The sequence below is a fragment of the Callithrix jacchus genome, chromosome 4 (genome assembly GCF_049354715.1).
Source record: "Callithrix jacchus isolate 240 chromosome 4, calJac240_pri, whole genome shotgun sequence".
Lineage (NCBI taxonomy): Eukaryota > Metazoa > Chordata > Mammalia > Primates > Cebidae > Callithrix > Callithrix jacchus.
The window spans coordinates 173,867,381-173,889,942 of NC_133505.1; the positions used below are offsets into that span (position 1 = coordinate 173,867,381).

The window sequence follows — 22,562 nt, forward strand, 5'->3', positions numbered from 1 at the left end:
TGCACTGATATGGACCAGGCACTGAGTGAACTCAGTACCTCTCAGCTGTTGACCCAAAAAAGAGTTCCCAATTTCTCCAGAGTGTTCCATTCATATACAACAGGTTTTCTTAGCTAAGAACGGATATGCAGCATGCATTTTCAGCAATCATCAATTTCTTAGCACAAATTGTTCGAATATTTGCTCAGTTGGCAGATTTTTCACCGTATTCGTTGTTCTTAGATACGTTTTGTGGGCTGGGCATCATGGCTCACACTAGTTATTCCAGTGCTTTGGGAGACCACAGCGGGAAAGCCTCTTGAGGCCAGGACTTAGAGACCAGCTTGGGAAATATAACACGACCCCGTTCCTACAAAAAATAAGAAGTTAGCCAGGCGTGGTGGCATGCACTTGTAGAGCTGCTCAGGAGGCTGAGGCAGGAGGATCCCTTGCGCCCTGGGTTTGAGGCTGCAGTGAGCCACGCTCACATCACTGCAGTCCAGCCTGGGTGACACAGCAAAGCCTTGTCCCTAAATATGCACACAGAAAGAGACACACACATATACGTGTGTGTGTGTATGTGAGTGTGTGTGTGTCTGTGTATAATATATACTATATATACACATATATATACACACACATATATACATGTTGCCCCTTATCTTCAGGAACTGCTAAAAGCTGACAGTACAAATAAAAAAGAAGTGAAGATATTAAAAGAACAAATGGAGGCTGGGTATGGTGGCTCACACGTGATCCCAGCACTCTCGGAGGCTGAGGCAGGCAGATCACTTGAGGACAGGAGTTTGAGACCAGCCTGGGCAACATGGTGAAACCGTCTCTGCTAAAAATACAAAAATTAGCCGGGCCTGGTGGCACATGCCTATAGTCCCATGTACTTGGGAGGCTGAGGCAGGAGAACCACCTGAACCCAGGAGGCAGAGGCTGCAGTGAGCCAAGATTGTGCCGCTGCACTCCAGCCTGGGGGACAGAGGGAGATTCCGTCTCAATAAAAAGAAGAACAGGCTGGGCGCGGTGGCTCAAGCCTGTAATCCCAGCACTTTGGGAGGCCGAGGCGGGTGGATCACGAGGTCAACAGATCGAGACCATCTTGGTCAACATGGTGAAACCCCGTCTCTACTAAAATTACAAAAAATTAGCTGGGCACGGTGGTACGTGCCTGTAATCCCAGCTGCTCTGGAGGCTGAGGCAGGAGAATTGCCTGAACCCAGGAGGCGGAGATTGTGGTGAGCCGAGATCGCGCCATTGCACTCCAGCCTGGGTAGCAAGAGCGAAACTCCGTCTCAAAAAAAAAGAAGAACAAATGTAAACTAATCAATTCAGTTTGATTTGGCAGCTTTTCTTTCTTTCACAAACACATGCGATCAGCTGTGAATGTGGACCACATGCAGGCGCTGTAATCACGCCCCTGTCCCCCTAAGGAATTAGACGCAGTGCAGCAGTTTTTCAGCAGCTTCCACAGCCAGTTCCTCAGCATCCAAGGGTTCTGTCTCCTGTGCAAGGTGAATATCACTGTTATTCATCCCTTTAGGATGCTGTGGAGGGTGAATTATGGCTCTTTACTACAATTCATTATTCAGCTGAAAACTGCAAATCAACATGAAGATGTAAAATTGAATGTTTCCCATAGCAAGTGTCATTCAGAAGCAGCGGACACCGACTGAGGGGTTAATGCTGGACCTTTGACCTCGAACACAGGACTCGGAGAGTCGGAGCATGTGGGAGGGAGAGGAAAGTTTCAGCCAGGAAGATCACTCAAGCAAAGTTGGGAGAATCTAAATTTTGTGTTTTCGTGAGACCAAGATCAGTCTGCCTAGAGCAAGATGTTCAAGTTTAAATAAAAAATGACAGAGCAGGTACAAAAATGCATGCTGAATATCACTTCTTCATGGAGTGTGCCTCATCCTGCTCAGGCTGCCACAGCAAAATACCATAGACAGGCTGGCCTGTCCACAGCGGCGCTGGAGCCTGGACATCTGTAATGAAGGGGCTGGCAGCTTCCCTGTCTGGTGACGGCTGCTGCCTGGTTCGAAGACAGCATCTTCTCATTGCAGCCTCACAGGGTAGAAGGGGCGAGACAGCTCTCTGGGGTCCTTGTAGTAAAGGTACTGATCTCATCCATGGGGCTCCACCCTAATGACCCCGTCACCGTCCAAAGGCCTCATCTCCTAACACCATTGCTTTGGGGATTAGGTTTCAACATAGGAATTTGGGGAGGGCACAGCACTCAGCCCATAGCAGAGCGGATCACTACAAAATATGTTGAAGCAGCTAAGTGACACAGCGTCCTGGTTTAGAAATAGAAACTTACTGAATTTGCAAAGAGAGGTTTGTATGTTGTTTACGTCCTGGTTGAAACAGTGAAACACAGCAATGTGCTCTCAGGTGTTCATGCAGTTTTTCTTCTTCAGTATTTTCATAGAGTATTTAAGCCCCTAAACCTTTATTACAAATAGGGTTGACAGATTGACAAATAAAGATTCAAGTCTCTCATTGAATTGGAATATCAGATAAACAGCAAGTAATTTGTGGTATGAGAGTATGTTTCATGCAATATTTGAAATACACTGCTGTTAAAAATTATTCACCATTTATCTAAAATTCAAACGTCGCTGGGCGCTTTATATTATACCTGGCAACCCTAGTTATAAAGCCAGATGGTTAGAAAATACTCCGTCTCTATAAATCTCATGAATATTTTATAGATTAATCTCATTAATATTTTATAGATTATTCAGATGTAGCATGTTTCTAAACAGATTCAATGTAACATACACTTAAAAATGCATTTTACAGAAAAATTCTACCCTGATGGCTCCAGAGAAATTGTGTTTCCCGATGGGACGGTGGAACGCTTCCAGGATGGATGGGAAGAGACCTTGTTTCCTGACGGGACGATCGTAAGGGTGGAAAGGTTGGTAATGTCAGATGATGCCAATCCAAAACATCCCAATTTTTGGTTTTTGTATTTAATAATTTCCTTAAATTGACTTAGAATTTTGTAAGCATTTAAGTGCTTGTATAAATAATAGAAAATAAGTCATCGACTCTAGAAGTTTTGTCTTATGGCCTTGATTCGAATCCCTTATTGGAGACTGTGGGATTGACTTTTAGGTATTTACTTCACCGACATTAGCTGTGTTTGCATCATAACCGTAAAAATCACTACAGTTGGCCGGGCGCAGTGGCGCACGCCTGTAATCCCAGCACTTCGGGAGGCCGAGGCAAGCAGATCGCCAGGTCAAGAGATCGAGACCATCCTGGCCAACACGATAAAACCCCGTCTCTACTAAAAATACAAAAATTAGCCAGGCGTGGAGGCCCATGCCTTTAGTCCAAGCTACTCGGGAGGCTGAAGAAGAAGAATCACTGGAACCAGGGAGACAGAGGTTGCAGTGAGCCAAGACCACGCCACTGCATTCCAGCCTGGTGACAGAGTGAGACTCCGTCTCAAAAAAAATCCCACCAGTCTTCAGTGTCTCCCCACCTCGGACCACGCAGACTAGAAGCCCGAGTCTAGTGCAGAGCACGTGCACACCAATGTGTAGGGCACACCAAGGAAGCGCTCAGCAGAGCTGCTATTTCAGTGCTGCTTTGTGCAGAGTCAAGATCCCCCCAGCCGCCCGAGGGAGAGCGTGGGAAGGTGTTTCAGGTCTTCCCTCTGTTTCCCGACATCCACGGCACCACGAGCTCTGTGGGCTGTGTCTCCTCACTGCCCCACCTCTGCCTCTCTCCCAGTCCTGTGGTCCCATCTCTCACCCTTTCTCTCCTGGGCAATTATAATAGACTCCCCCAGCTTCCTCACAGCAGTCAGAATCTTCCCTATCACATCCGGGGCCACTGTCCTGAAATGATTCTATGTGTGTCCCTGTCACTCCCTGTGTCAGCCCTGCCATCCCTCTCACGGTCAGATCCAGCTGCCAGCACAGCCTTCAGCCTGCAGGTGAGCAGACACGTCTGACTTCACACCCTGCCTCCTGGCCCTCCCCACCTGCCCTCTCTCACCCACACCCAGTTTCCACTGATGCCCTGAGCCCACCGGGCACCTTTCCTGCCCCTGCCCATGGCCTTCTGCACTTTCACCTACCGAGATTTGGAAGGAGGGCTCCAGATCTGGGTGGAGGCATCGCTCTGTGCTCCCCCACCCCTACTGGCCTCCACGCTGGCAGCATTCGCCTTGGCAAAGGGCAGCTGACCACATGTTTCTCCTCTCCCAGGAATGGAGACAAAACCATCGTGCTCAGCAATGGGCAGAAAGAAATCCACACGGCCCAGTTCAAGAGGAGGGAGTACCCGGATGGCACCGTCAAGACTGTGTATAGCAGCGGCCATCAGGAAACCAAGTACGCGTCCGGGAGGGTTAAGATCAAGGATGCAGCTGGAAAGATGGTCCTCGACAGGAAGTAGATCAGCCCTCAGCACGCAGCATCACACAGGAAATGCCGACCACAGTTTCTTCCTCAAACAGACAAAACTGATACCGGTCAGCTGCCCCAGACGCCCAAACGATCTTGGAGAGCAAGCAGGACTTTAGGACTACCCAAGCCATCCAGAAACTGCGAGGGAAAAGGCGTTCTCTCCCGTATTTAGGAAACGTGGTTACAGCGGCGTCCGTCAGAGAACAGGAGGTCACAAAAGAACGACTTCAGTGCCAGGGACTGTTTTCACCTTAAATGATACTGTGCAAGCGTCACTGCAGTCCTCAATATTTCGGTAATGCGATTTTGAGTAACTCGAGTACAGTGAGCTACCTTGGCTGTGAAGGAAAAACAGGAATTCTACTACGATGACAGTGGACGGAGGCCTTTCTCTTCAGATGAATGCCAAACCAATACAAGGTCGTTTGTCAGGCAGAACCGGCAAAACAAATCCATATGAAAGAGCCACTTTGGCTTTGGCTGAAGAAATGGACCTGCCGATTGCTTTGCTTATTTTGAATCAGCTTATACTGAGAACCGTCACTGAAGCAAACAGAATGACACACTCCTGTACCGACGAAATGCACTTCTCATACCTCGTGGGAGATCGGGGAAGAAACAAACGCGCAATCTGATCAGGAAGCCATGCTCAGGCATCAGATCACCTGCCTGCCTGGGAGTCTCCATTAAATGTATTCTGCAGCACACGCTCCAGGGGTGATGGGTGTCGAGTCTGTCATCCAAATAAGATGAATTCCATGTGCGCATTCAGCTGGAAGCCCTTTGTGGAATACACGTTCTGCAGCATTAGAAGTCAGTACAAGCTTATTAAAACATCATTTCCTACTGATTTGCAAAAAGCCAGAATTTACTTTTCGTTCTTAACAATCTCCTGAAGGCTTCTCATTAGATGTACAATCTGATTAGATTTCTTACATTAAGTTTGAGGAGGGGTCTCTATCAGCCTATTTGCAGGCACATTCATATGCAAATTGTACACAAGCATATTTACTTGGTGGAAAAGGTAGCATTAAGACAATCACAGAAAAACGACCAAGTATAATGGGCTGGAAGGTGGGGTGAGTCACTGTCTACTGTCACCTTGGAGAAAACCCTCTGCTGACCCCCACTTCCTTTTCTGGAAGTGACAGTTCATCCCCTGCAGGGCTCAGGGATGCTGTGGGGATGGAGGAGAAGGCACCAGCCAGAGTCATCCCATCCGTTCCATCCGGGTGCTGCTCCTGAAGGGTGCCTTGGAGCGAGCCCTCCACCCTCTCCCGATTGGAGTCCTGCATGGCGCCATGTGTTCCTAAGGAGCACAGGTCCCTCTCACAGCACGGCCCCCAAGTTTCATGGGCATTAGGCCCAGTCTGCCCCTCCCACCTCTTCTCTCCCACCCCCCAAGACCCATATCATGCAGAAGGCCCTCCTTTAGGTCAACCTGGCTTCCTCTGACTCATCATTCCTTCTGCAAACCTTCCTGGGCTCACCCCACCCCACCCCCAGGCTAAGGCCCCCAAGTGCTCCCTGATCCCCACACCCCTCAGGTCCTCCTCACACTGTTTCCCAATGACCTGGGGACCTGTTCGTCCCAACCTCGACAGCACGTTGAGGATGCAGCTCAGTCACCTTCACCTTCGCTCCCCAGCATCTAGAGAGGAGAGTGGAGCTTCAGAGGCTGAGGGGTACACGAAGAGGTGAGAACATGGAGGGGAGCCTCGTGAACTCTGATTATTGGTGTTAAAGTGAAAGGGGTTTTGGTCTGACTCCCAAAAACGAGGGCTCTGTTCAATGTTCAGATGATCAAATTCACCTTTGAAATGACCTTTTCTTGAACATTTAAAGATAGATTCTAATTAGATTAAATTTCCTTACATCATTAGTACTGCAATTATAGGTTGAGCATGGCGGATTCCTTTGAACAAACACCTTACACAAGAGACACAAGCAACAGTTAAGATTATCGCCTCCTTTGTCCAAACCTCCACCTTGAACCTGTTCCTCAGCGTGAGCCATTTCTTCCTTAGTCTGCATTTTCCATCCTTTCCTGGAATCTTTACTGTAATTTTATTTTGTGGTCGTTTTTACTTCTTCCCTGCTTTAGAGAAAACAGCAGAAAGCCTGCGGTTAGTCTTGCCGTGGGTGTGGGTGTGACAGCGGGATGGTGCTACTCCCTGGTCATTCCTCCTCCGGCATCTTACACTCAAGTCACTGGACATCGGACTCCACCTTTCACGGTTGTATACACGTGCGACATTAGCGTTCCTGCGTTTGAATGAACGCTTTCACAACAGTTTGAGTATTTTACAACCTGGGATCAGGCCACCTCATGACTTCCATTGCCTTTGTGAGATCTTCTTTTCCATTAAAAAATCGAAGCATTTAAGTTTTTTAACTGCATTTGTATAAAAGTGGGTATATCAGTTGTGCATGTTAAAACATTTTCTTTTAGTACATTTTTTTCTTCTCATTTTTAAGAGAGATTACAACATTTTCGTGTGCTCCTAAAAGTATCCTAAGCCCTCATGTGCCTGATGGAGACGGTGGCCCTGCCTGGCGTCTCGCCTTGCAGATTTGAGTCTCCCCTGCCTGGAGTGCTGTCATGCATGGTCCTGCTCCCTGAGATGTCAGCGGAGCCATGGTGGCTGTTGCAAACACGGGTATTCTTCACCTCCCACATGGGCAGTGCCGCCCCAGAGAAGGTTCATCCTGGAAAGGCAGGCTGGGACTGTGGGGCAGCTCTCTGGGCTCACGTTTGGGGGTCCTCAGGGGTCCTCGGTTGTCTCTGCCATCAGGGTGGGCTTTATTTTCTGCTCTTGGCTCAATGCCCACTTTTCCCAGCCTCCTTGGATTTCTTGTGGTTTCCCAGGTTTCTTATCTGCATCTGCAGATAGACACAGTTTATATCTAAACTTTAGAAGCACACAACAGAAGGAATAAAACCACATTCCCCATTTATTAAAGGGAATGAAATTAAATGTGTCTTAGAATCTTTTATCACAACTATCTTTGTATGTAACTTTTTTCTTCTGAATATCATTTTCCATTTGTACTTCATTTAATCATATGTCATTATTTATTTTTTCTTAGGAGTTGATTCTCAAATGATCAAAACTTTTCTGTCTTTGTATCTCTTCCCCTGACATCTGTGGATACATCCTTGCTCGCTGGGAACATGGCACCTGGCAGGCTGCATCAGTTCCTGGGGCTGCTGTCTCACCTAACAGGCAGACCTTGGGGACACTGTGGGTTCGGCTCCAGGCCGCCACAGTAAAGCTCACATAGCAACAGAGCAGGGCACACTAATATTTTGTTTTCCCAGTGCCTATAAGGTTTGGTTTATATTACACTGTAGGCTAATAAGTGTGCAATAGCATTAGGTCTAAACTATGAATACACCTTAATTTAAAAATACTGTATTGCTTTAAACACGCTAATAATCATCTGAGCCCTCAGTGAGTCATAATCCTTTTGCTGGTGGGAGGTCTTGCCTGGATGCTGACTGATCAGGGTGGAGGTTGCTGAAGGTCGGGGTGACTGTGGCAATATCCACAGTAAGACCACAGTGACGTTTACTCTGTCTGAATCTTCCCTTCATGAAAGATTTCTCTGTGGCATGCGATGCTGCTCCATAGCGTTTTACCCACAGAATTTCTGTAAACATTGGAGTCAGTCCCCTCAAACCCCACACATTGCCTCATCACCTGAGTTTATGGAATATTCTAAACCCTCAGCGTCTTTCCCAGGAGTCAATTCTATCTCGAGAAACCACTTTCTTTGCTCAACCACAAGAAGCCAGTCCGAATCCATTCAAGCTTTATTCTGAGATCGCAGCAATTCGGTCTCACAGTTGGGACCTTTTTAGGCCCCACTTCTGATTCTAGTTGTCTTGCTCTTTCCCCCTCATCTGCAGTTACTTCCCGCACTGAAGGAATGAACCCCTCAAAATCGCCCATGAGGAATGGTATCAACTTCTCCCAAACTCCTGTTAAAGTTGATATTGTTTCTCCTCCCATGAGGCATGAATGTTTTAATGGCAGCTAGAATAGTGAATCCTTTCTAGAAGGTTTTTGCTTGACTTTGCCCAGATCTCTCAAAGGAATCACTCTCTATGGCAGCTATAGCTTAATGAGATGCATTTCTTAAGTAACAAGACTTGAAAGAGGAAATTACTCCTTGATCCATGGGCTGCAGGATAAATGTGGTGTTAGCAGGCATGAGAGCAACATGACTCTCCTTGAACACCTCCATCAGAGCCCTTGGGGGACCAGGCACAGTAACATTTTGAAAACGGTCTTTATTTCTGAGTGATAGGTCTCAACAGTGGGCTCAAAATATTCAGTAAACCACTCTGTAAACAGATGTGCTGCCATCCTGGCTTTATTCTTCTACTTAGAGAGCACAGACAGAGTTGATTCAGCATAAGTCTTAAGGCCCTTAGGATTTTGGGATCAGTAAATGACATTGACTTCTATTTCAAGTCACCTGCTGCATTAGCTCTTAACAAGAGATGTCCTGTCCATCGCGCCCTTTGAAGCTTTGACGACAGGCACTGACTTCTCCTCTCTAGCTATGAAAGTCCCGGATGGCATCTTCTTATAACAGAAGGCTGTTTCAGCTACACTGACAGCCTGTGGTTTGGGGTGGCCGCCTCCATCACGTGTCTTAGCTGGGTCTCCAGATAACTCGCTGCAGCTTCTCCGCAGCACCTGTTGCTTTACCTTGCACTTTCATGTTACGGACGTGGTTTATTTCCTTCAACCTCAAGAACCAGCCTCTGCTACTTTCAAACTTTTCTTCTGTAGCTTTCTCCCTTCTCTTAGGCTTTGTGGAACAGAAGAGAGTTGGAGCCCTGCTCTGGATTAGACTTTGGCTTGAGGGAATGTTGTGGCTGGTTTGATCTTCTATAAAGACCAGTCAAACTTTCTCCATATCAGCAAGAAGGCTGTTTCACTTTCTTGTCATTGTTATGTTCACTGGAGTAGCGCTTCTAAGTTCCTTTAAGAGGCTTTCTTTGCATTCACAACCTGGCTACCTCCTTGGCGCCAAAGGCCTTGCTTTCAGTCTATCTCAACCTTGAGCAGGCCTTTCCCACTAAGCTTAATCCTCTCTAACTTTCGATTGAAAGTGAGATGTGTGGCTCTTCTTTTACTTGAACACTTAGAGGCCACTGTAGGTTATTAATGGCGTAATTCCACAACTGTGTCTCAGGGAATAGGAACACAGTGTCTGAGGGGAGGGAGAGAGACGGGTGCGGGGGGTGGGGGCAGCTGGTCAGCGGAACACTCGGGACACACGTGACATGTATTCCATTTTCCGTCTTACATGTGGGCGCTTGTTGGTTCCCCAAAACAGTTACAAAGTGAAATCAAAGATCACTGATTACAGATCACCATGACAGATATAATAATAATGAAAAAATCTGAAATATTACAAGAGGCCGGGCGCGGTGGCTCACGCCTATCATCCCAGCACTTTGGGAGGCTGAGGCGGGTGGATCACGAGGTCAAGAGATCGAGACCATCCTGGTCAACAAGGTGAAACCCCGTCTCTACTAAAAATACAAAAAATTAGCTGGGCATGATGGTGCACGCCTGTAGTCCCACCTACTCGGGAGGCTGAGGCAGGAGAATTGCTTGAACCCAGGAGACGGAGGTTGCGGTGAGCCGAGATCGCGCCATTGCACTCCAGCCTGGGTAACAAGAGCGAAACTCCGTCTAAAAAAAAATATATATATATATATATATTACAAGAATTACCAAAATGTGATACGGAGATGTGAAGTGAGCACAGACTGCTGGAGAAATGGCACCCACAGATATGCCCCAACAGACTTGCCACAAACTCAATCCCTTTAAAAGCAAAGTGCAGCATCTGCGAGGCACAGTGGAACAAGGCGCATAAGACCAGGGCGCTCCTGCCAGCCAAGCCCTCACCTCCCCCGTAAACACAGCGTGGGAAAGCCTGTGCTGCGCGCGGCCGGCAGAGGGCGCTGTTCGCTACACGGGCCGTTGGCGGCGCAGAGCAGCTCGGGGCGCGTCTCTGCGGGGACGCGCTCAGATGGGACTTCTCAGCGTCACCGAGCCGCGCGCGGGGTCGCTGCAGAGCGCGGAGGGTTATTCTCCCCCCGGACCAGGCGGGCCGCGCCCTCAAGGAGCCGAGGGGACCCCGCGAGGCCGCTTCGCCGCCTGCACAGTGGCGCGTGCGCACCCCGGAATCTGGGAGGAAACGTGCACGCAGCGTCGGGACCGCGCACGGTGGCTCCGCCCCGCGGAAGCGAGGAAGGCGACGCGGTCCCGAAGGCGGGGCTCGCAGAGCCAGAGCACCCGGGGAAGGCCGCGGGCCTGGGGCCCAGACAGCGGCGCGGCGGCGCCCGGGGAAGGCAGGGCCTGTCCCAGCGGGGCCCTCGGCGTGCGGCGGCCGCGCGCTCCTTCCCTGCGGTGCCGAGCTGGCTGCGGCCGCGGCCTGAGGACACTCGCGCCCTTCTCTGCTCCGCGGGACGGGCATTCGGCCGCTGCACCCCGAGTTCTCTCTGGGGCCCTCCGCAGCCCACGGCCCAGTCACCCTCAGGAGCACCTCCCAGGCCCGCCCTTCCACTTCTCGTTGCCTTCCAGGCGGTTCTGGCCTCGGCAGCCCTTTCCTCCTCCGCTTGTGCCCTGGAATCCCTTGTGCCCACATCCGGGGAAACGGGGATCCGGTGTTGAAGCAAAATGAGGAAGAACCGTCCCCGTCATCTTCACACTTCCGTCTCCTGGGGCTTTGTCAGACTCCGAGATCTCCACGCATTTTCCCGGGGGCCTGGAAAGGCTTCCTGGAGCCCCACCTTTCCTGCTGCTCTGGCCGAGCACCCAGTTTGGGGTGGAAGAGGCAACAAGAACACCCAGGATCACTGGACCCTGCTGCTCTCGGGGCCCCGGCACCCCCCGCTGCCTCTCCGCCTCTCCTCTTCGGGCTTTGGTCTGATGGGCACTGCCCGAGCTTTCCAGTGCACCTGCGGGCGGCAGTAGGAAAACGCAGCCGGCTCCATCTTCGTAGGAGGGAAGCCTGGGGCCTTTTCCGTGACCACCGGGTACCGCCTGCCTTCTCCTCCGCGTTCAGCCTCGGGAAGACCGTCTCTGTTCCGTCCACAGCCCGGGCACCGAGGGCAGGTGCTGGGCACGTAAATTTCCTGTCTCGGTTGAGACTCTGCGTGAGCTCGTTATGGCTTCGGTTTAATCCGCGCACGTTTCACCCTCGGAGAGAGGCTGCCCAGATGGGGCAGCGCTTCCTGACAGGGGGCCCGAGGCTATTCTTGCCCTAAAACTTCAGACGCTCACATGAAACCGTCCTTCCTGAGACACCGGCTTTCCGTTTCTGTGATGCCGACCTTACCCCTGAAGTCATGGAAACCCAGCCGGTGATGAAGAAGCGCGTATTTTAAAGCCGGAGGGAGACTGGAATCTGGGCTCTGCTTCTCAGGTGGTTCCGGTTGCTTGAGTTAGTCTCACTGGAATGTCTGAGCATTTGTGGGAAAGGCCCTTAACTGGATTTGTCAAACCCCATAAAGCAGGAGCCGAACTGACGTTTAAAATCGGAACAGCCTTGACGGGCTTGTATTCCTACTTGTGTCCTTTGAGTCTTTCCTGGGAACGGGGTTGAGACGCTGTGAATGTATAAATGTGAGAAAACAGGCAAGAAACACTGTTCATTCCAGCCTCATATCCAAACCCCTGGAGCATGTCCTCCGATAGATCCTCAGAGGGTCCTGGACTTCAGTTCTGGCCCCTGCTGCCTGCAGACTGACAGTGGTTCCGCCCACCTGGGGACCCTGGAGGCTGCGTCCAGAAGTGCCCTTGCAGGCTGACTTCTGACCTTGGTCCACTGTGGGTCTTTTCAACTGGCTCCAGCTCTTCTCAGCTGTGACCTGCAAACAGGCCTGCCCACCCAGGAACCTTCTGAGAGATATGCCTGTCTGAGCTTCCTCCTCCCCACCTTTCTTTCTTAAATTAAAAAAATTGTTTTTTTCTTAAGTGATAAGAGTCTTGTTATGTTTCCCAGGCTGGACTTGAACACCTGGGCTTAAGATATCCTCCCACCTTGGCCTCCCAGAATGCTGGGATTGAAGGCATGAGCCTCCATGCCCAGCTTTTTTATTGTAGTAAAATGCACTTAAGATAAACTGTCCCATTAGTGATACTGAGTGAATTTCCCATGTGGTATAAGCAGCACCTCTATATAGTTTCAGAACATTTTTGTTGCCCTGAAGGGAAACCACCCACCCATTAGCAGGCACTCCTCATTACTCCTCCCCCAAACCACCAAAGTGCTTTAGAAAGATTTGCCAGTTCTCACATTTCATATCAATGGAGTCATTCCATATGGGACCGTTTCTGTCTGACTACGTTCACTAGAATAATGCTTTCAACTAAGCTACAGGAATTTTATGTCTGAGGACCGCAGATGCTTTCCACCTGGCAGGAGTGGCAGCAGACCTTCATCTGGAGCTGTGACCTCCTATGGTGTGATGGTGACCAAACAGCAGCCAGGCCAGCGGGGGCTCCATTTAAATACGGCTGAAGGAAGCCCCCACCCCGGGGAGCTCTTTGGTACAAGTCTGATTTAGAGCCCACGATCTATAAACCACAGAGTCATCAGGGTTTTCAGTGACTCGTCTCACTCTGAATGACTGTCTTTAAGTTACCAAAATAATTTTCACCAAATATGGTTGATTAAAACACACACACACACACACACACACACGAGTTAACTCCTGGCTTCTTTTGTCCTGTTTTCACCTAAGCATCCTTTTAAAATGTTATAGTAATCTTTTTCTCACGTTTAAATACGTACATAGCATGATTATAGTGTAGCCCGTTCAGTTACAGTAGGAGGCTGGGTGGTGTCTGGGGAAGCAAATAAACATGCGACGTAATGTAGTTTCATCACCACCGGAACGTGCTGTGCCTTGTCAGAGCTGGTATATTTTCATATACGGCCACATCTTCAGTCCCAGTGACAGAGTTCACATGCCGATGGCACGGGTGAGGGACTTGAACTATCGCTTTCTCAAGGATACGAATCCTTGGTTTTTAAAAATCCATGTTGCTTGTCCTGGTTTTATTTCTCACCACTTGGGAATGTCGCTTATTCATGAGTTTCTGGAGCTCTCGGATTATTCTTTTGACATTTAGTCCATTCCTGGAAGCTCCAAGGGTAGCTTCATTGAAAGGAAAAACAAGAACGAAGTTGCCTGCTCGGGTGTCTGGGGCTGAGCCGTGGTCTGAGAGGACAGGAGGGGAGGTCTTGGTCTTGCCGGAGTGCGACTGCATGAGGGACCCGTAGGGCATGCGTGTCTTGTGAGGTGTGTGCCTCCTCCGTAACTTGGGCTTGCTTTGTGGCGTCTCCCTCGTGGACAGATGAAAATCCTCCTGCCCACTCACCTCCCCTTCCAGCTGGGAGGCGGGTGCAGCTTCAGGACACAGGCTCACAGCTGCCTCCACCACGGAGTCATCCTCGTTGTACGTTCTGCCTGTGAACGAGAGGGACTCATAAGGAAGACAGTCGTGAGCATCAAGCCTGCCTCTGTCACTCTTTGTGGCATGGATGTTGGAATTGCCATGTGTGGCCTTACTGCCTTCTCTCCCCTCATTTCTTAGCCCATGTAGGTAAATCAGGTCAATAATATCGTGGATAAGTTTTCTCTTCACCAACACATCTGTTGAACAATCCAAGGTCAACGCTGGGCTATAGTTGACCTCTAAAAGCCATGGTTTCAAGTTCTCATCAATCAAAATATCAAACCCAAAGAGCTCAAAGCAATTGGCAGCAAAGGGGACGGATGGTGCAATGGCGAGAATGGTGAGAATAACCACGCGCTGGATTTTCTGCCACAAAAGCAGATCGTCCACATCCCAGCTACGAAGGTAGGAGAAAAATCTGCTGAGGGTCCACTTACAACCGTGACCAACCCCTTCTTTGATCTTCCCATAGGAGACCCCGGATTTATTGATGCTGCTGTTGGTCAAATGGGCGTAATCGTCTTGCAGGTTACCGAGGTCGAACTTTTCTGTGGCGAACCGAACCAGCCCTTCCTGATAAACGTAGATGGTCAGAGGCTTAAAGCCGGTGACACAAACATAGATGCGGAGATCACTTTTATATCCGCCAATAAGTAAAGGGTTGGAGATGTATTTCTGCACTATGTACGCATCGTCAAAGATGAAGTCTTTAAAGTCACGGAAAATGAGGATCCCCCTCCCACGAGACGACTCGGCAGGCTTGCAAATCCAGTAGCTGTGCTTGGCGCCTGCTGTCTGCCTCTCCTGAAAGTATTCAGCCACGAACCTGGTGTAGTCGGCGGGCATGACGAACGTCGGGGGTGTGAACTGGTACAGGGAAGTGCCGTACATCCTCCCCATGTGCTTCAGGTGTTTGGCCAGAGAGTCTTTCCTGGTGAGCTTGGTTGTTCCGGGGTGGTGGTTGAGCTGCTGCCACGGTTTAACGCTGCTGTGTTCGCTCATTCGGAAAGAGGACGTCCTCCAGTACAGGTTCCAGTCCTCCACGTTCTGCTCCTGCTCATCGAACTGATTCCGCCCTCGCTCCAGGAGGACGCTTTGCACCACGCCCGGGGTGGTCTCATCAACTCGAAAAACCAGTGGCTTTGAGAGGGCCCCTGAAGGTTCATCTTCCGCCATCAAATCAGGTTTTCTTTTCTAAAAATGGATCATTGAGAAAGGTCAGAGGAGTGTCCCGGATTATAACCTAGTCGATTTTCCTGATGAAAGCGTGCACCTGGTGCGCCCAGCCGTCCCGCCTCTCCACACGCCCTCTGTGCAGTCCCACTGGACACCCCGTCTCTTCACCAACACGCCCATCTCTGCTCCCTTTACTAGAATACATCCATCTCGTGCCGGGCACCCTTTACTCTATTCTTCAGAGTGTTCCCTTCTACTGCATTGTGTTAGTAACAGTCAAAACTGTTTGCAAATACTCCATCACACTTTCGAGGGCTGAGTCCCTGTCCACCCACGTCTGTTGGCCTAAAAAGTGAGCATGATGAAGAACAAAACAGGAGTGTCGACTTTCATTTAGTTAAACGGATTTGAGTATGTTACAAGACGTGTGAAACAATGATGTCATAAAGTGAGTAGGCGTTCTATTTGCCTGAGAAATTTCAGAAGGCCACACACCTACAGTGGTTCCCCAAGCACCCACCTGACCCGCCAGGCCCACTGGAGGGGTTGGGTCACTCAAACAGTGGTTTTAGTGAGAACGAGAGTTGGAAAGAACAACTTATGTTTTCAAAACCTATTTAGTGAGAACGATAATGTTGAGATTTTACCTGACATTTTAAAAGGCAAAATGCAGATCAGAATTATGCATTTTGAAGAAGGAAAGCAGAATAATTATTAAGAAGGTCATAACTGACGATGAAGCGTGATGTTTCATTAAGTTCTAGAGAAAGGGTAGAAAGTGTCAAAGCCTCTTGGTAAAAACGTACGTATTTCTAAGTCCTTCAACAACGTGCTCATCTAAATTTTCAACTTAAGGTGATTTTGATTCGTCTTGTTCTGCGTAGATGATCACATGATGACACACGTGACTTACTTGGTGGAAGTTCTGCAGCGTTTAAAATTTCTGATGGATGTAAAAGAAGTGAATTTTGACAGATGCTGTACTTTCAGTGAAGGTTTACAAGGAAGGAGGGAGGGAGGGCAGGAGAAAATGAGGGAAGGATAGAGGAGAAAAGGAGGAAGGAGAGAAGGAAGGAAGAAGGGAGGGCAGGAAGGAGGAAGGGAAGGAAGGAGAGAAGGAGGAAGGAAGAGGAAGAAGGAAGAGAGAGGGAAAAAGAAGGACGGAGGGGAGGAGGGGAGGGAGGCAAGGACATAAAGAAAGTGGAAGGAAGGAATGAAGGAGGAAAAAAGGAAGGAGGAAGGACAGAGGAAGGTGGAAGGAAGGAGGAAGGAGGGAGGAAGGAGGAGGGAAGGAGGAAGGAGGGACTTCCTGGCTTGCCCACCCCCCCTTTTTCTCCAGCATTGATGTTGGACCGCCTGGTCAGGGAGGGAAGGAGACACCCACCTCCTGTAGCCTTGCTCGCAGGCCTGCAGTCCGCTGCTCAGTGTGGTTTGCCTCAGAGGTACGGGCTGGGGTGGCGGTTCTCAAAGATCTGTGAACAAACCAGCATCCACTGTGAACACAGCTCTCCAGTGTTGCTGTTGCTTTGACAAGGAACATACAGAATTGGTCAATCCATCACGGTTACTAAAATTCTGTCGTCCCAGTTTACAGTATATATATTTATACACACAGACATTTCTATGACATAAAATACGGCTTTGGATATCTGGGCTTCTAGCCTATAATACATCGGAGGTAGGTGAGACGGTGCTGGAACCAGACAAGAATGACTACTTGTGTAATAAAATTAATGAAAGATGCAAATAACCTATAAAACCACAGTGGTCTCGAGCACTTGACTACAGAGGCTGGGTCCTGACTAGGCCCTGGAGGCATCCATTCGTATTAGCCAAAGTTTATAACCCATGATTTAAATTGTCTAGAGAAGATTAAATTAGGTTCAGCGTACTCAGATTAAAAAGGCGGAGGAGTGTGTAATATAGATGCACTATACAAATGTATTACAACAAAAAATAACATGGAATTATGAATCATTTAACAATATTTGCCATTTATTTGGGGCAGAAGCTGGGACACCTGTCAATTTCACCAGCCGGGTCCTAACCCTGATCATAGATGGAACAACCCAGTTGAAAGAGCTCTCAGCGCTGACAAGCGTCATCTGAGAAGAAGGTACTCAACACTCCCTCAAAATTGCGAAGAACTTTAGTTGGGGCCAGGGTTTTCAGCCTCACTGGGAAGTCACACTATTGAGTCCCGATTGTCTCTAAAGTGGATAAAAGTGTAATTTTGCTAATAATATGTAAACTACAAAAAAACCTTTCTGACGATATCAGTAACATCGTGATCTCTGCCTTGCACTGCCAAATGCTTCCTCAGGTGGGAGCCTGTGTTTCAGGTGTGGCTGTGGGAGGGTTCTGTGAGCAGGTCCATGCCAAGGATGGGGCCACAGAGAGAGGACTGGGCCCTTTGAGCCACCTGAACGTCGAAGACCCTGAAGACCCTGAGGACCCTGAAGACCCCGAAGGTGCTCTTTTGTCAATGGGCCTGGTATAGCGAGTCCCTGACTGGGCATCCGAGGACACTGCAGACAGAATGCCACATAAAAGCTGCCAGAAGGAAGCCAGGGCACACCTGAGCTATTCCACGAAACCAGTGTCCAGGAAGGGCGGTGGGAGCTCATGCCAGACAGTGGAGGTCCTTGTCCCTGTTTCCCTTGGTAGGAGAAAGCCCCGCCCAGAATCTGCACTGATACTGGTGGAGAACCCAGAGCCAAGCTCAGAGGATGTCAACTCTGGGGTCCTGAAGATTCAGCAGAGTTGTGGCCCCATCACAGGCTACGAGAGCAGGCAATGGAGGCCAATGTGCCTTTTGTGTGGTCGGACTCTGTTACCATGAAATGCCGCCCGCTGGAAACTCCTAAGGTCAGAGTCCTCATCTGGAAGGAAATACCACCCACCATTCAGTACTGAGCCACCATTTACCCCAACTGCATATGCACCTAGAAAAAGGACAAACAGGGCATCTTCCACCATGCCGCCAACAGACGGGCACTTCCAGTCCTGCACAGCTCTTCCCTCCCCAAGGGCGAGAACTCCAGTCAATCTCATCAGAGCGCAGACAGCATTCTAATGAGCAGAGCACCCAATTCTCTAGGAATTGGCGTGGGAAGGCGGGAAGGCCCCCCTTTTCCATATCTTGATGATATCATCCTGGGTGTATGGGTCCATGACAGGAAAGTCAGCTAAAAACAGTGAATTCCATCACTGCAGGATTCCTGATCCCTAGATGAGGGCCCACGGGTTTCCCAGAAGACTGACAGACGACAGGGCCCAGTAGGAGGAAGGGGCTCGCAGGGACCAGCAGCCTCCGTAGCCTGCAGCTCCTAGTTTTGGTGCTTTCTTCCTTCCAAGACAGGCTCTGGAAAAATTACTGAGAGTCTCTTTCTTCACATTTTATCTTCTGGGCACATTCGCGGCTTAAAGGGCCGCTTTCTATTTACCCCGGGATACAGCTGAGGTGTTAAACCACGTGGATCAACACCAGGAATTTCAGCTGTCATTGAACTCAAACAGGAGAACATATTTTGGGGTCAGGGAGAGGGGCCCTTCTTAACTGACCTGGCACCAGATGCTGTAAAAGCGGTTTTCACCAAGGAAGAGAACCAAGGAAGACATCGGCCAATGAATAGGCAATGCTGCTGTTTGCCTCCTTCCTGTGCAAAGACAGAAAGACACTGCACTTTTATAGAAAAAGACAGATGTTTAGGATTCCAAAGACTGATTACAAAAGCATCTTCCTGCCTTACTTGGAGTTCCTGGAGATTCACCACACATCACCTGTATTTTTCTGTCTCTTGTGCAAATATGGTTTCCTTTGCTTTTTCGCTATGAATGGCCACCCCTGTAGTCAAGCTGTCGTTATGTAAAAACCTATATGCCATCTTGGTGTAAATGTAAAATTCATACACGGCTGTTGTTTCACATGGCTTAGCACAGTGATTTCCAAATTTAGAAGTGAGTTGTTGGGAAACAACAATGAATCTCAGGACCCCAAGTCCTGTAATCTGGAGGGAAAAGTCAAGCTGGGAACCGCATCCGGCAAACCTGCCTCCCATTTACTCCTACACACAATGGCTGTGAAGATGAAGGAGCCACATACAGACCTCCCTCACAAGGAGATTCCTGGGGGGCTCCAAGGCTTTACCCCAGCACCGCTCTGCTGAACTCACCTTGACAATGGGAGCTGACAGCTCTTCTTCACAGGCTCGGGACAAAGGGGAGACCTCAAAGTCATGCCCCCGCTTACCTGAGGCATGTGTGTAGCCGATGCATCCTCTGTCCTAGGTTTATTTCATCGCATGTAAAAATCAAGTTTCACTGAGCAGGACGAATGCTAAGTGACTGTCCCCTACCCGCCCCACTTGTAAAATGTGTGTTCAGTGAATGCTGATCAATGACTCAGAATAATGCAATCACGTCCCTCTTATTGAGCCTCTTCTTTTCCCCCAAGACCCACTCATTTACCTTTAATTATTAAGGTCCCCAGCTCTTCTCCAGGGGAATAGCATAAGCCACAGCCTTTTCCCAGGTTCTGTGTTCTTTTTCCCGGGTTCGTCCTTAATCTTAGCACATGAACTAATTAAATGATTGACTTGTCTTGGTCATGTCCTTTCATTTACATTGTCTACCAGGGGTCCAGGCTTTTGGCTTCCCTGGGCCACGTCAGAAGAAGAAGGATTGTCTTGGGCCACACAAAAAATACACTCACACTAACAACAGCTGATGAGCTAAAACACACAAACAAAAAATGGCAAGACCAAATCAGGATGTTTTAAGAACATTTAGGAATTAGTATTGGGTCACACTCAAAGCCCTCCTATGATGCATGAGACCCGAGGGCTTCGAGCTGGACAGGCTTGGCCTAGACCTAGAAAACATCCCACCGTTACTGGGTAGGAAGGCACAGCAGCTGCAGGCCCTGTGCGTGATGATTCTAGGTCAGCGAAACCAGTTGTGGAAATCAGTTGCCCTAAAGCATCTGGCCTGTAACGGTCAGCGTCCTGCTGGTCACCCTTCCTGATGCATAGTTGATAGCTGTGGCTTACGGTTTATATGGAAGGAGGATGCTTCTCACACTAATTATAGACGATATGGTTAGTCATGTTTTTTATGTTGACCAGCTTAAAATCGTTCTCACATAAATGTACTTTTGAATAAAAATTGTATTGCTTGAAATGCAGAATAATTATTTTATTATCAAACCAGAGCCATGAGCTATTTTTTCTGTTAATTATAAGGAAAGTTCTGTTTTCTTCAGAAAGTTCTAAGGTCTCAGAGGTCAGAGATCCCATCCCATGTGCACGCTCGGCCCCAGGCCACCCAGAGTAGCCTCATTTCCAACACACCGGGGTAGACTGAGCTGCCTGAAACACACACGCCGACACTAGTCCCAGGCTGGGAACGCTGACTTTGCCCCTTTGCAGACTGGAGAAGCAGGTGGGGATCTCTTCCTTCAGCATGACCTCTGCCTGCGGTTTGGAGTCCACAGGCTGGCACGCAGGCACTCAGGGCCTTGCCCCTGTCCTCCGCCACTGTTCAGCATTTCACAGCCCGCTTCCCACCCTCTGGTGATGACAGGAGCCCCATGCTTTGGCCCACCCTCCTCGGCCTCAAAGGACCCCAGAAACCCTGAATTTCTGCCGATGGAAGTCCACCTCTCCCAGGAAGCCCAGCGTGAATGCTCACTCCTCCTCAAAGTCCTTGCTTTCCCCCACTGGGGGAATTTTATTTTTCTCCTGTGGGGTCCATACCAATTCACACTTACCCTATGGAACAATTATGCTCACCCCTAAATCACAGCCATGTGTGTTTCATGTAGGATCCAATTCAGTCACATAACCAGAGCATCTGTCACAGTGCCCAGAAAACAGCGGCCATTCAGTAGGTTTTGGCTGAATTCAGTTAACTTCCTGCACCTGCTGTAGGATGCACTGAACTTGCCTCCCCTCCTCTGCTCACTTTAGTCTCAGAACTGGACCTACTTCGTGCCTCTGGTACAACTGGGATCACAGCGCAGAAGGCCCTGGACACCATGAGAACGTGTGCATTGAACAGTGCACAACTTCTAGAAGCCTGGACTGCTTTTCCTTTGAAGGAGCATTAGGGACTGACTACCAGTGCACCAGGGATCCCAGTGCACACTCACTGCTCCTGGTGACCCCAGCCCCTGTGCTCCCCGGAAGGGGCTGGTCCTGGGACAGGGCCGTGCACGCAGCCACACTCCCACCCTTTGTGTCTCTTCCTACGCTTACCGGGCGCCTGGCTTGGTGTGGAGGAATGCAGGCCCGGCCTTCTCATCAGGCGCTGTTCTGAGGGTGGGTTCTGTGGGTCTCCATGCAGCTACCGCAGTGCCCAGCTGAAATGTGCAGGAGGCTGGAAGGAGTCTGGTGGCCTGATGATGCAGGGCCTGCTCTCCTCACAAAGGGAGGCCAGTCATGGACTCAGGGCGGGGCCCAGTGTGTCAGGACCCCTTCGGGACAGGGACTCAGGCTTCATCGCAGTTTCCTTCCTCCGAGCTCCAAGGTTTCTCTCCACCCCAGTGGGCCTCATGCCAGTCCCCACACGTGAGGCCTCAGAGGCCAGCAGAAAGGGAGCAGGCCTGGTGGGCTGCCTGGAGGGGAGGCACCTGCTCTTCCCAGGGTCTCCTGTCCCTTTCCCCTCAAAGAATCTTAAAATATTTTATTTCTATAATAAACAGTTCAGTTTCCATAATGAATGTGTATACTTTTGTTTAAGCCAAGTTTGTGCCAGAGATCCCAGCAGGACCCCTCCTACCAGCTCAGGCCATGTCCTCGCTCATCTTACGGCCTGTGCCCGCCTCCTCTGCAGTCCAGAACTGCAGGAACTGGAGAGCCCTTGCCATGCATCTCAGCCGCAGACTCTCTCCCCTCGGCCCGTGCCGGCTCCGGCAAGTCCCGCCTCTGTGCATGACAGTTGAACGCGTCCTTGCCATCTAGCAATTACAGGCATCGCCTTCATCTCCCAGAACAATCCACTGCTTCCCGTCACTCTATATAAACTGCACAGCAAGCCACTGAAATGTTGCCTGGGCTCTGCCAAGCGCAGGGAAACGTGGCTAATTTCCTAATCCGCAAACCAAGAGCAAGAGTCATTGGTAATACATAATCTGAAAGGCATTCTCCTTTCTCCATTTCACATGTTCACGCACTGTTAACTATTGGTTGTTTTCCTCCCGGCACATGCAGAGGTAAATTTTGCAAAAATAAGTGAAATTAAATTCTTCCACCAGGACTGTCCTGCTGAGCGTGCAGGAAGGGTGGATGGGTGCGGTTATTTTATCTGGGCGTCGTGCACGGCCAAGGAAGGCAATCCGGGCACAAGCAAGAGCACCTGGCCCACGTCACCTGGTGAGGCGATGTGTAAATCTGCGTTCACTCAACCGTGTGTCATTGGTCCCTCCAACTGGAGATGTTCCCGCATGCACCTCCGTCACCTCCAAGCTACC

The 22,562-nt window shown here is 49.6% G+C and overlaps 2 protein-coding genes across 13 annotated transcripts in view; one reads left to right on the plus strand and one right to left on the minus strand.

The window, feature by feature from the left end:
* Positions 1-5,279, plus strand: part of LOC118153044 (putative T-complex protein 10A homolog) — a 29,108-nt gene extending 23,829 nt beyond the window's left edge. The window contains exons 9-11 of one of the 4 annotated variants that reach the window (XM_035297152.3): positions 2,797-2,914; positions 3,888-3,943; positions 4,218-5,279. In XM_035297152.3, the coding sequence (XP_035153043.3) occupies positions 2,797-2,914; positions 3,888-3,943; positions 4,218-4,534 (491 nt within the window). In that variant the 3' untranslated portion in view covers positions 4,535-5,279. Of the gene's footprint in view, positions 1-2,796; positions 2,915-3,114; positions 3,849-3,887; positions 3,944-4,217 lie in introns of those variants that run through there. The other 3 variants (XM_035297153.3, XM_035297154.3, XM_054254619.2) reach the window with 3 other exon arrangements.
* Positions 5,280-13,136: 7,857 nt separating this feature from the next.
* Positions 13,137-21,482, minus strand: TTLL2 (tubulin tyrosine ligase like 2). 9 transcript variants are annotated; one of them, XM_078370840.1, is made up of 6 exons: positions 21,349-21,482; positions 20,884-21,015; positions 18,656-18,750; positions 16,476-16,563; positions 15,898-16,034; positions 13,137-15,109 (listed from the first exon to the last, which is right to left on the minus strand). In XM_078370840.1, the coding sequence occupies exon 6, from the start codon at positions 15,089-15,091 to the stop codon at positions 13,487-13,489; it is 1,605 nt and encodes a 534-aa protein (XP_078226966.1). In that variant the 5' UTR covers positions 15,092-15,109; positions 15,898-16,034; positions 16,476-16,563; positions 18,656-18,750; positions 20,884-21,015; positions 21,349-21,482; the 3' UTR covers positions 13,137-13,486. The 9 variants fall into 9 exon arrangements, with proteins under 9 accessions (XP_078226966.1, XP_078226965.1, XP_078226964.1 ...); XM_078370839.1 differs by having other exon boundaries at positions 20,884-21,119; XM_078370838.1 differs by lacking the exon at positions 20,884-21,015.
* Positions 21,483-22,562: the final 1,080 nt, after the last annotated feature.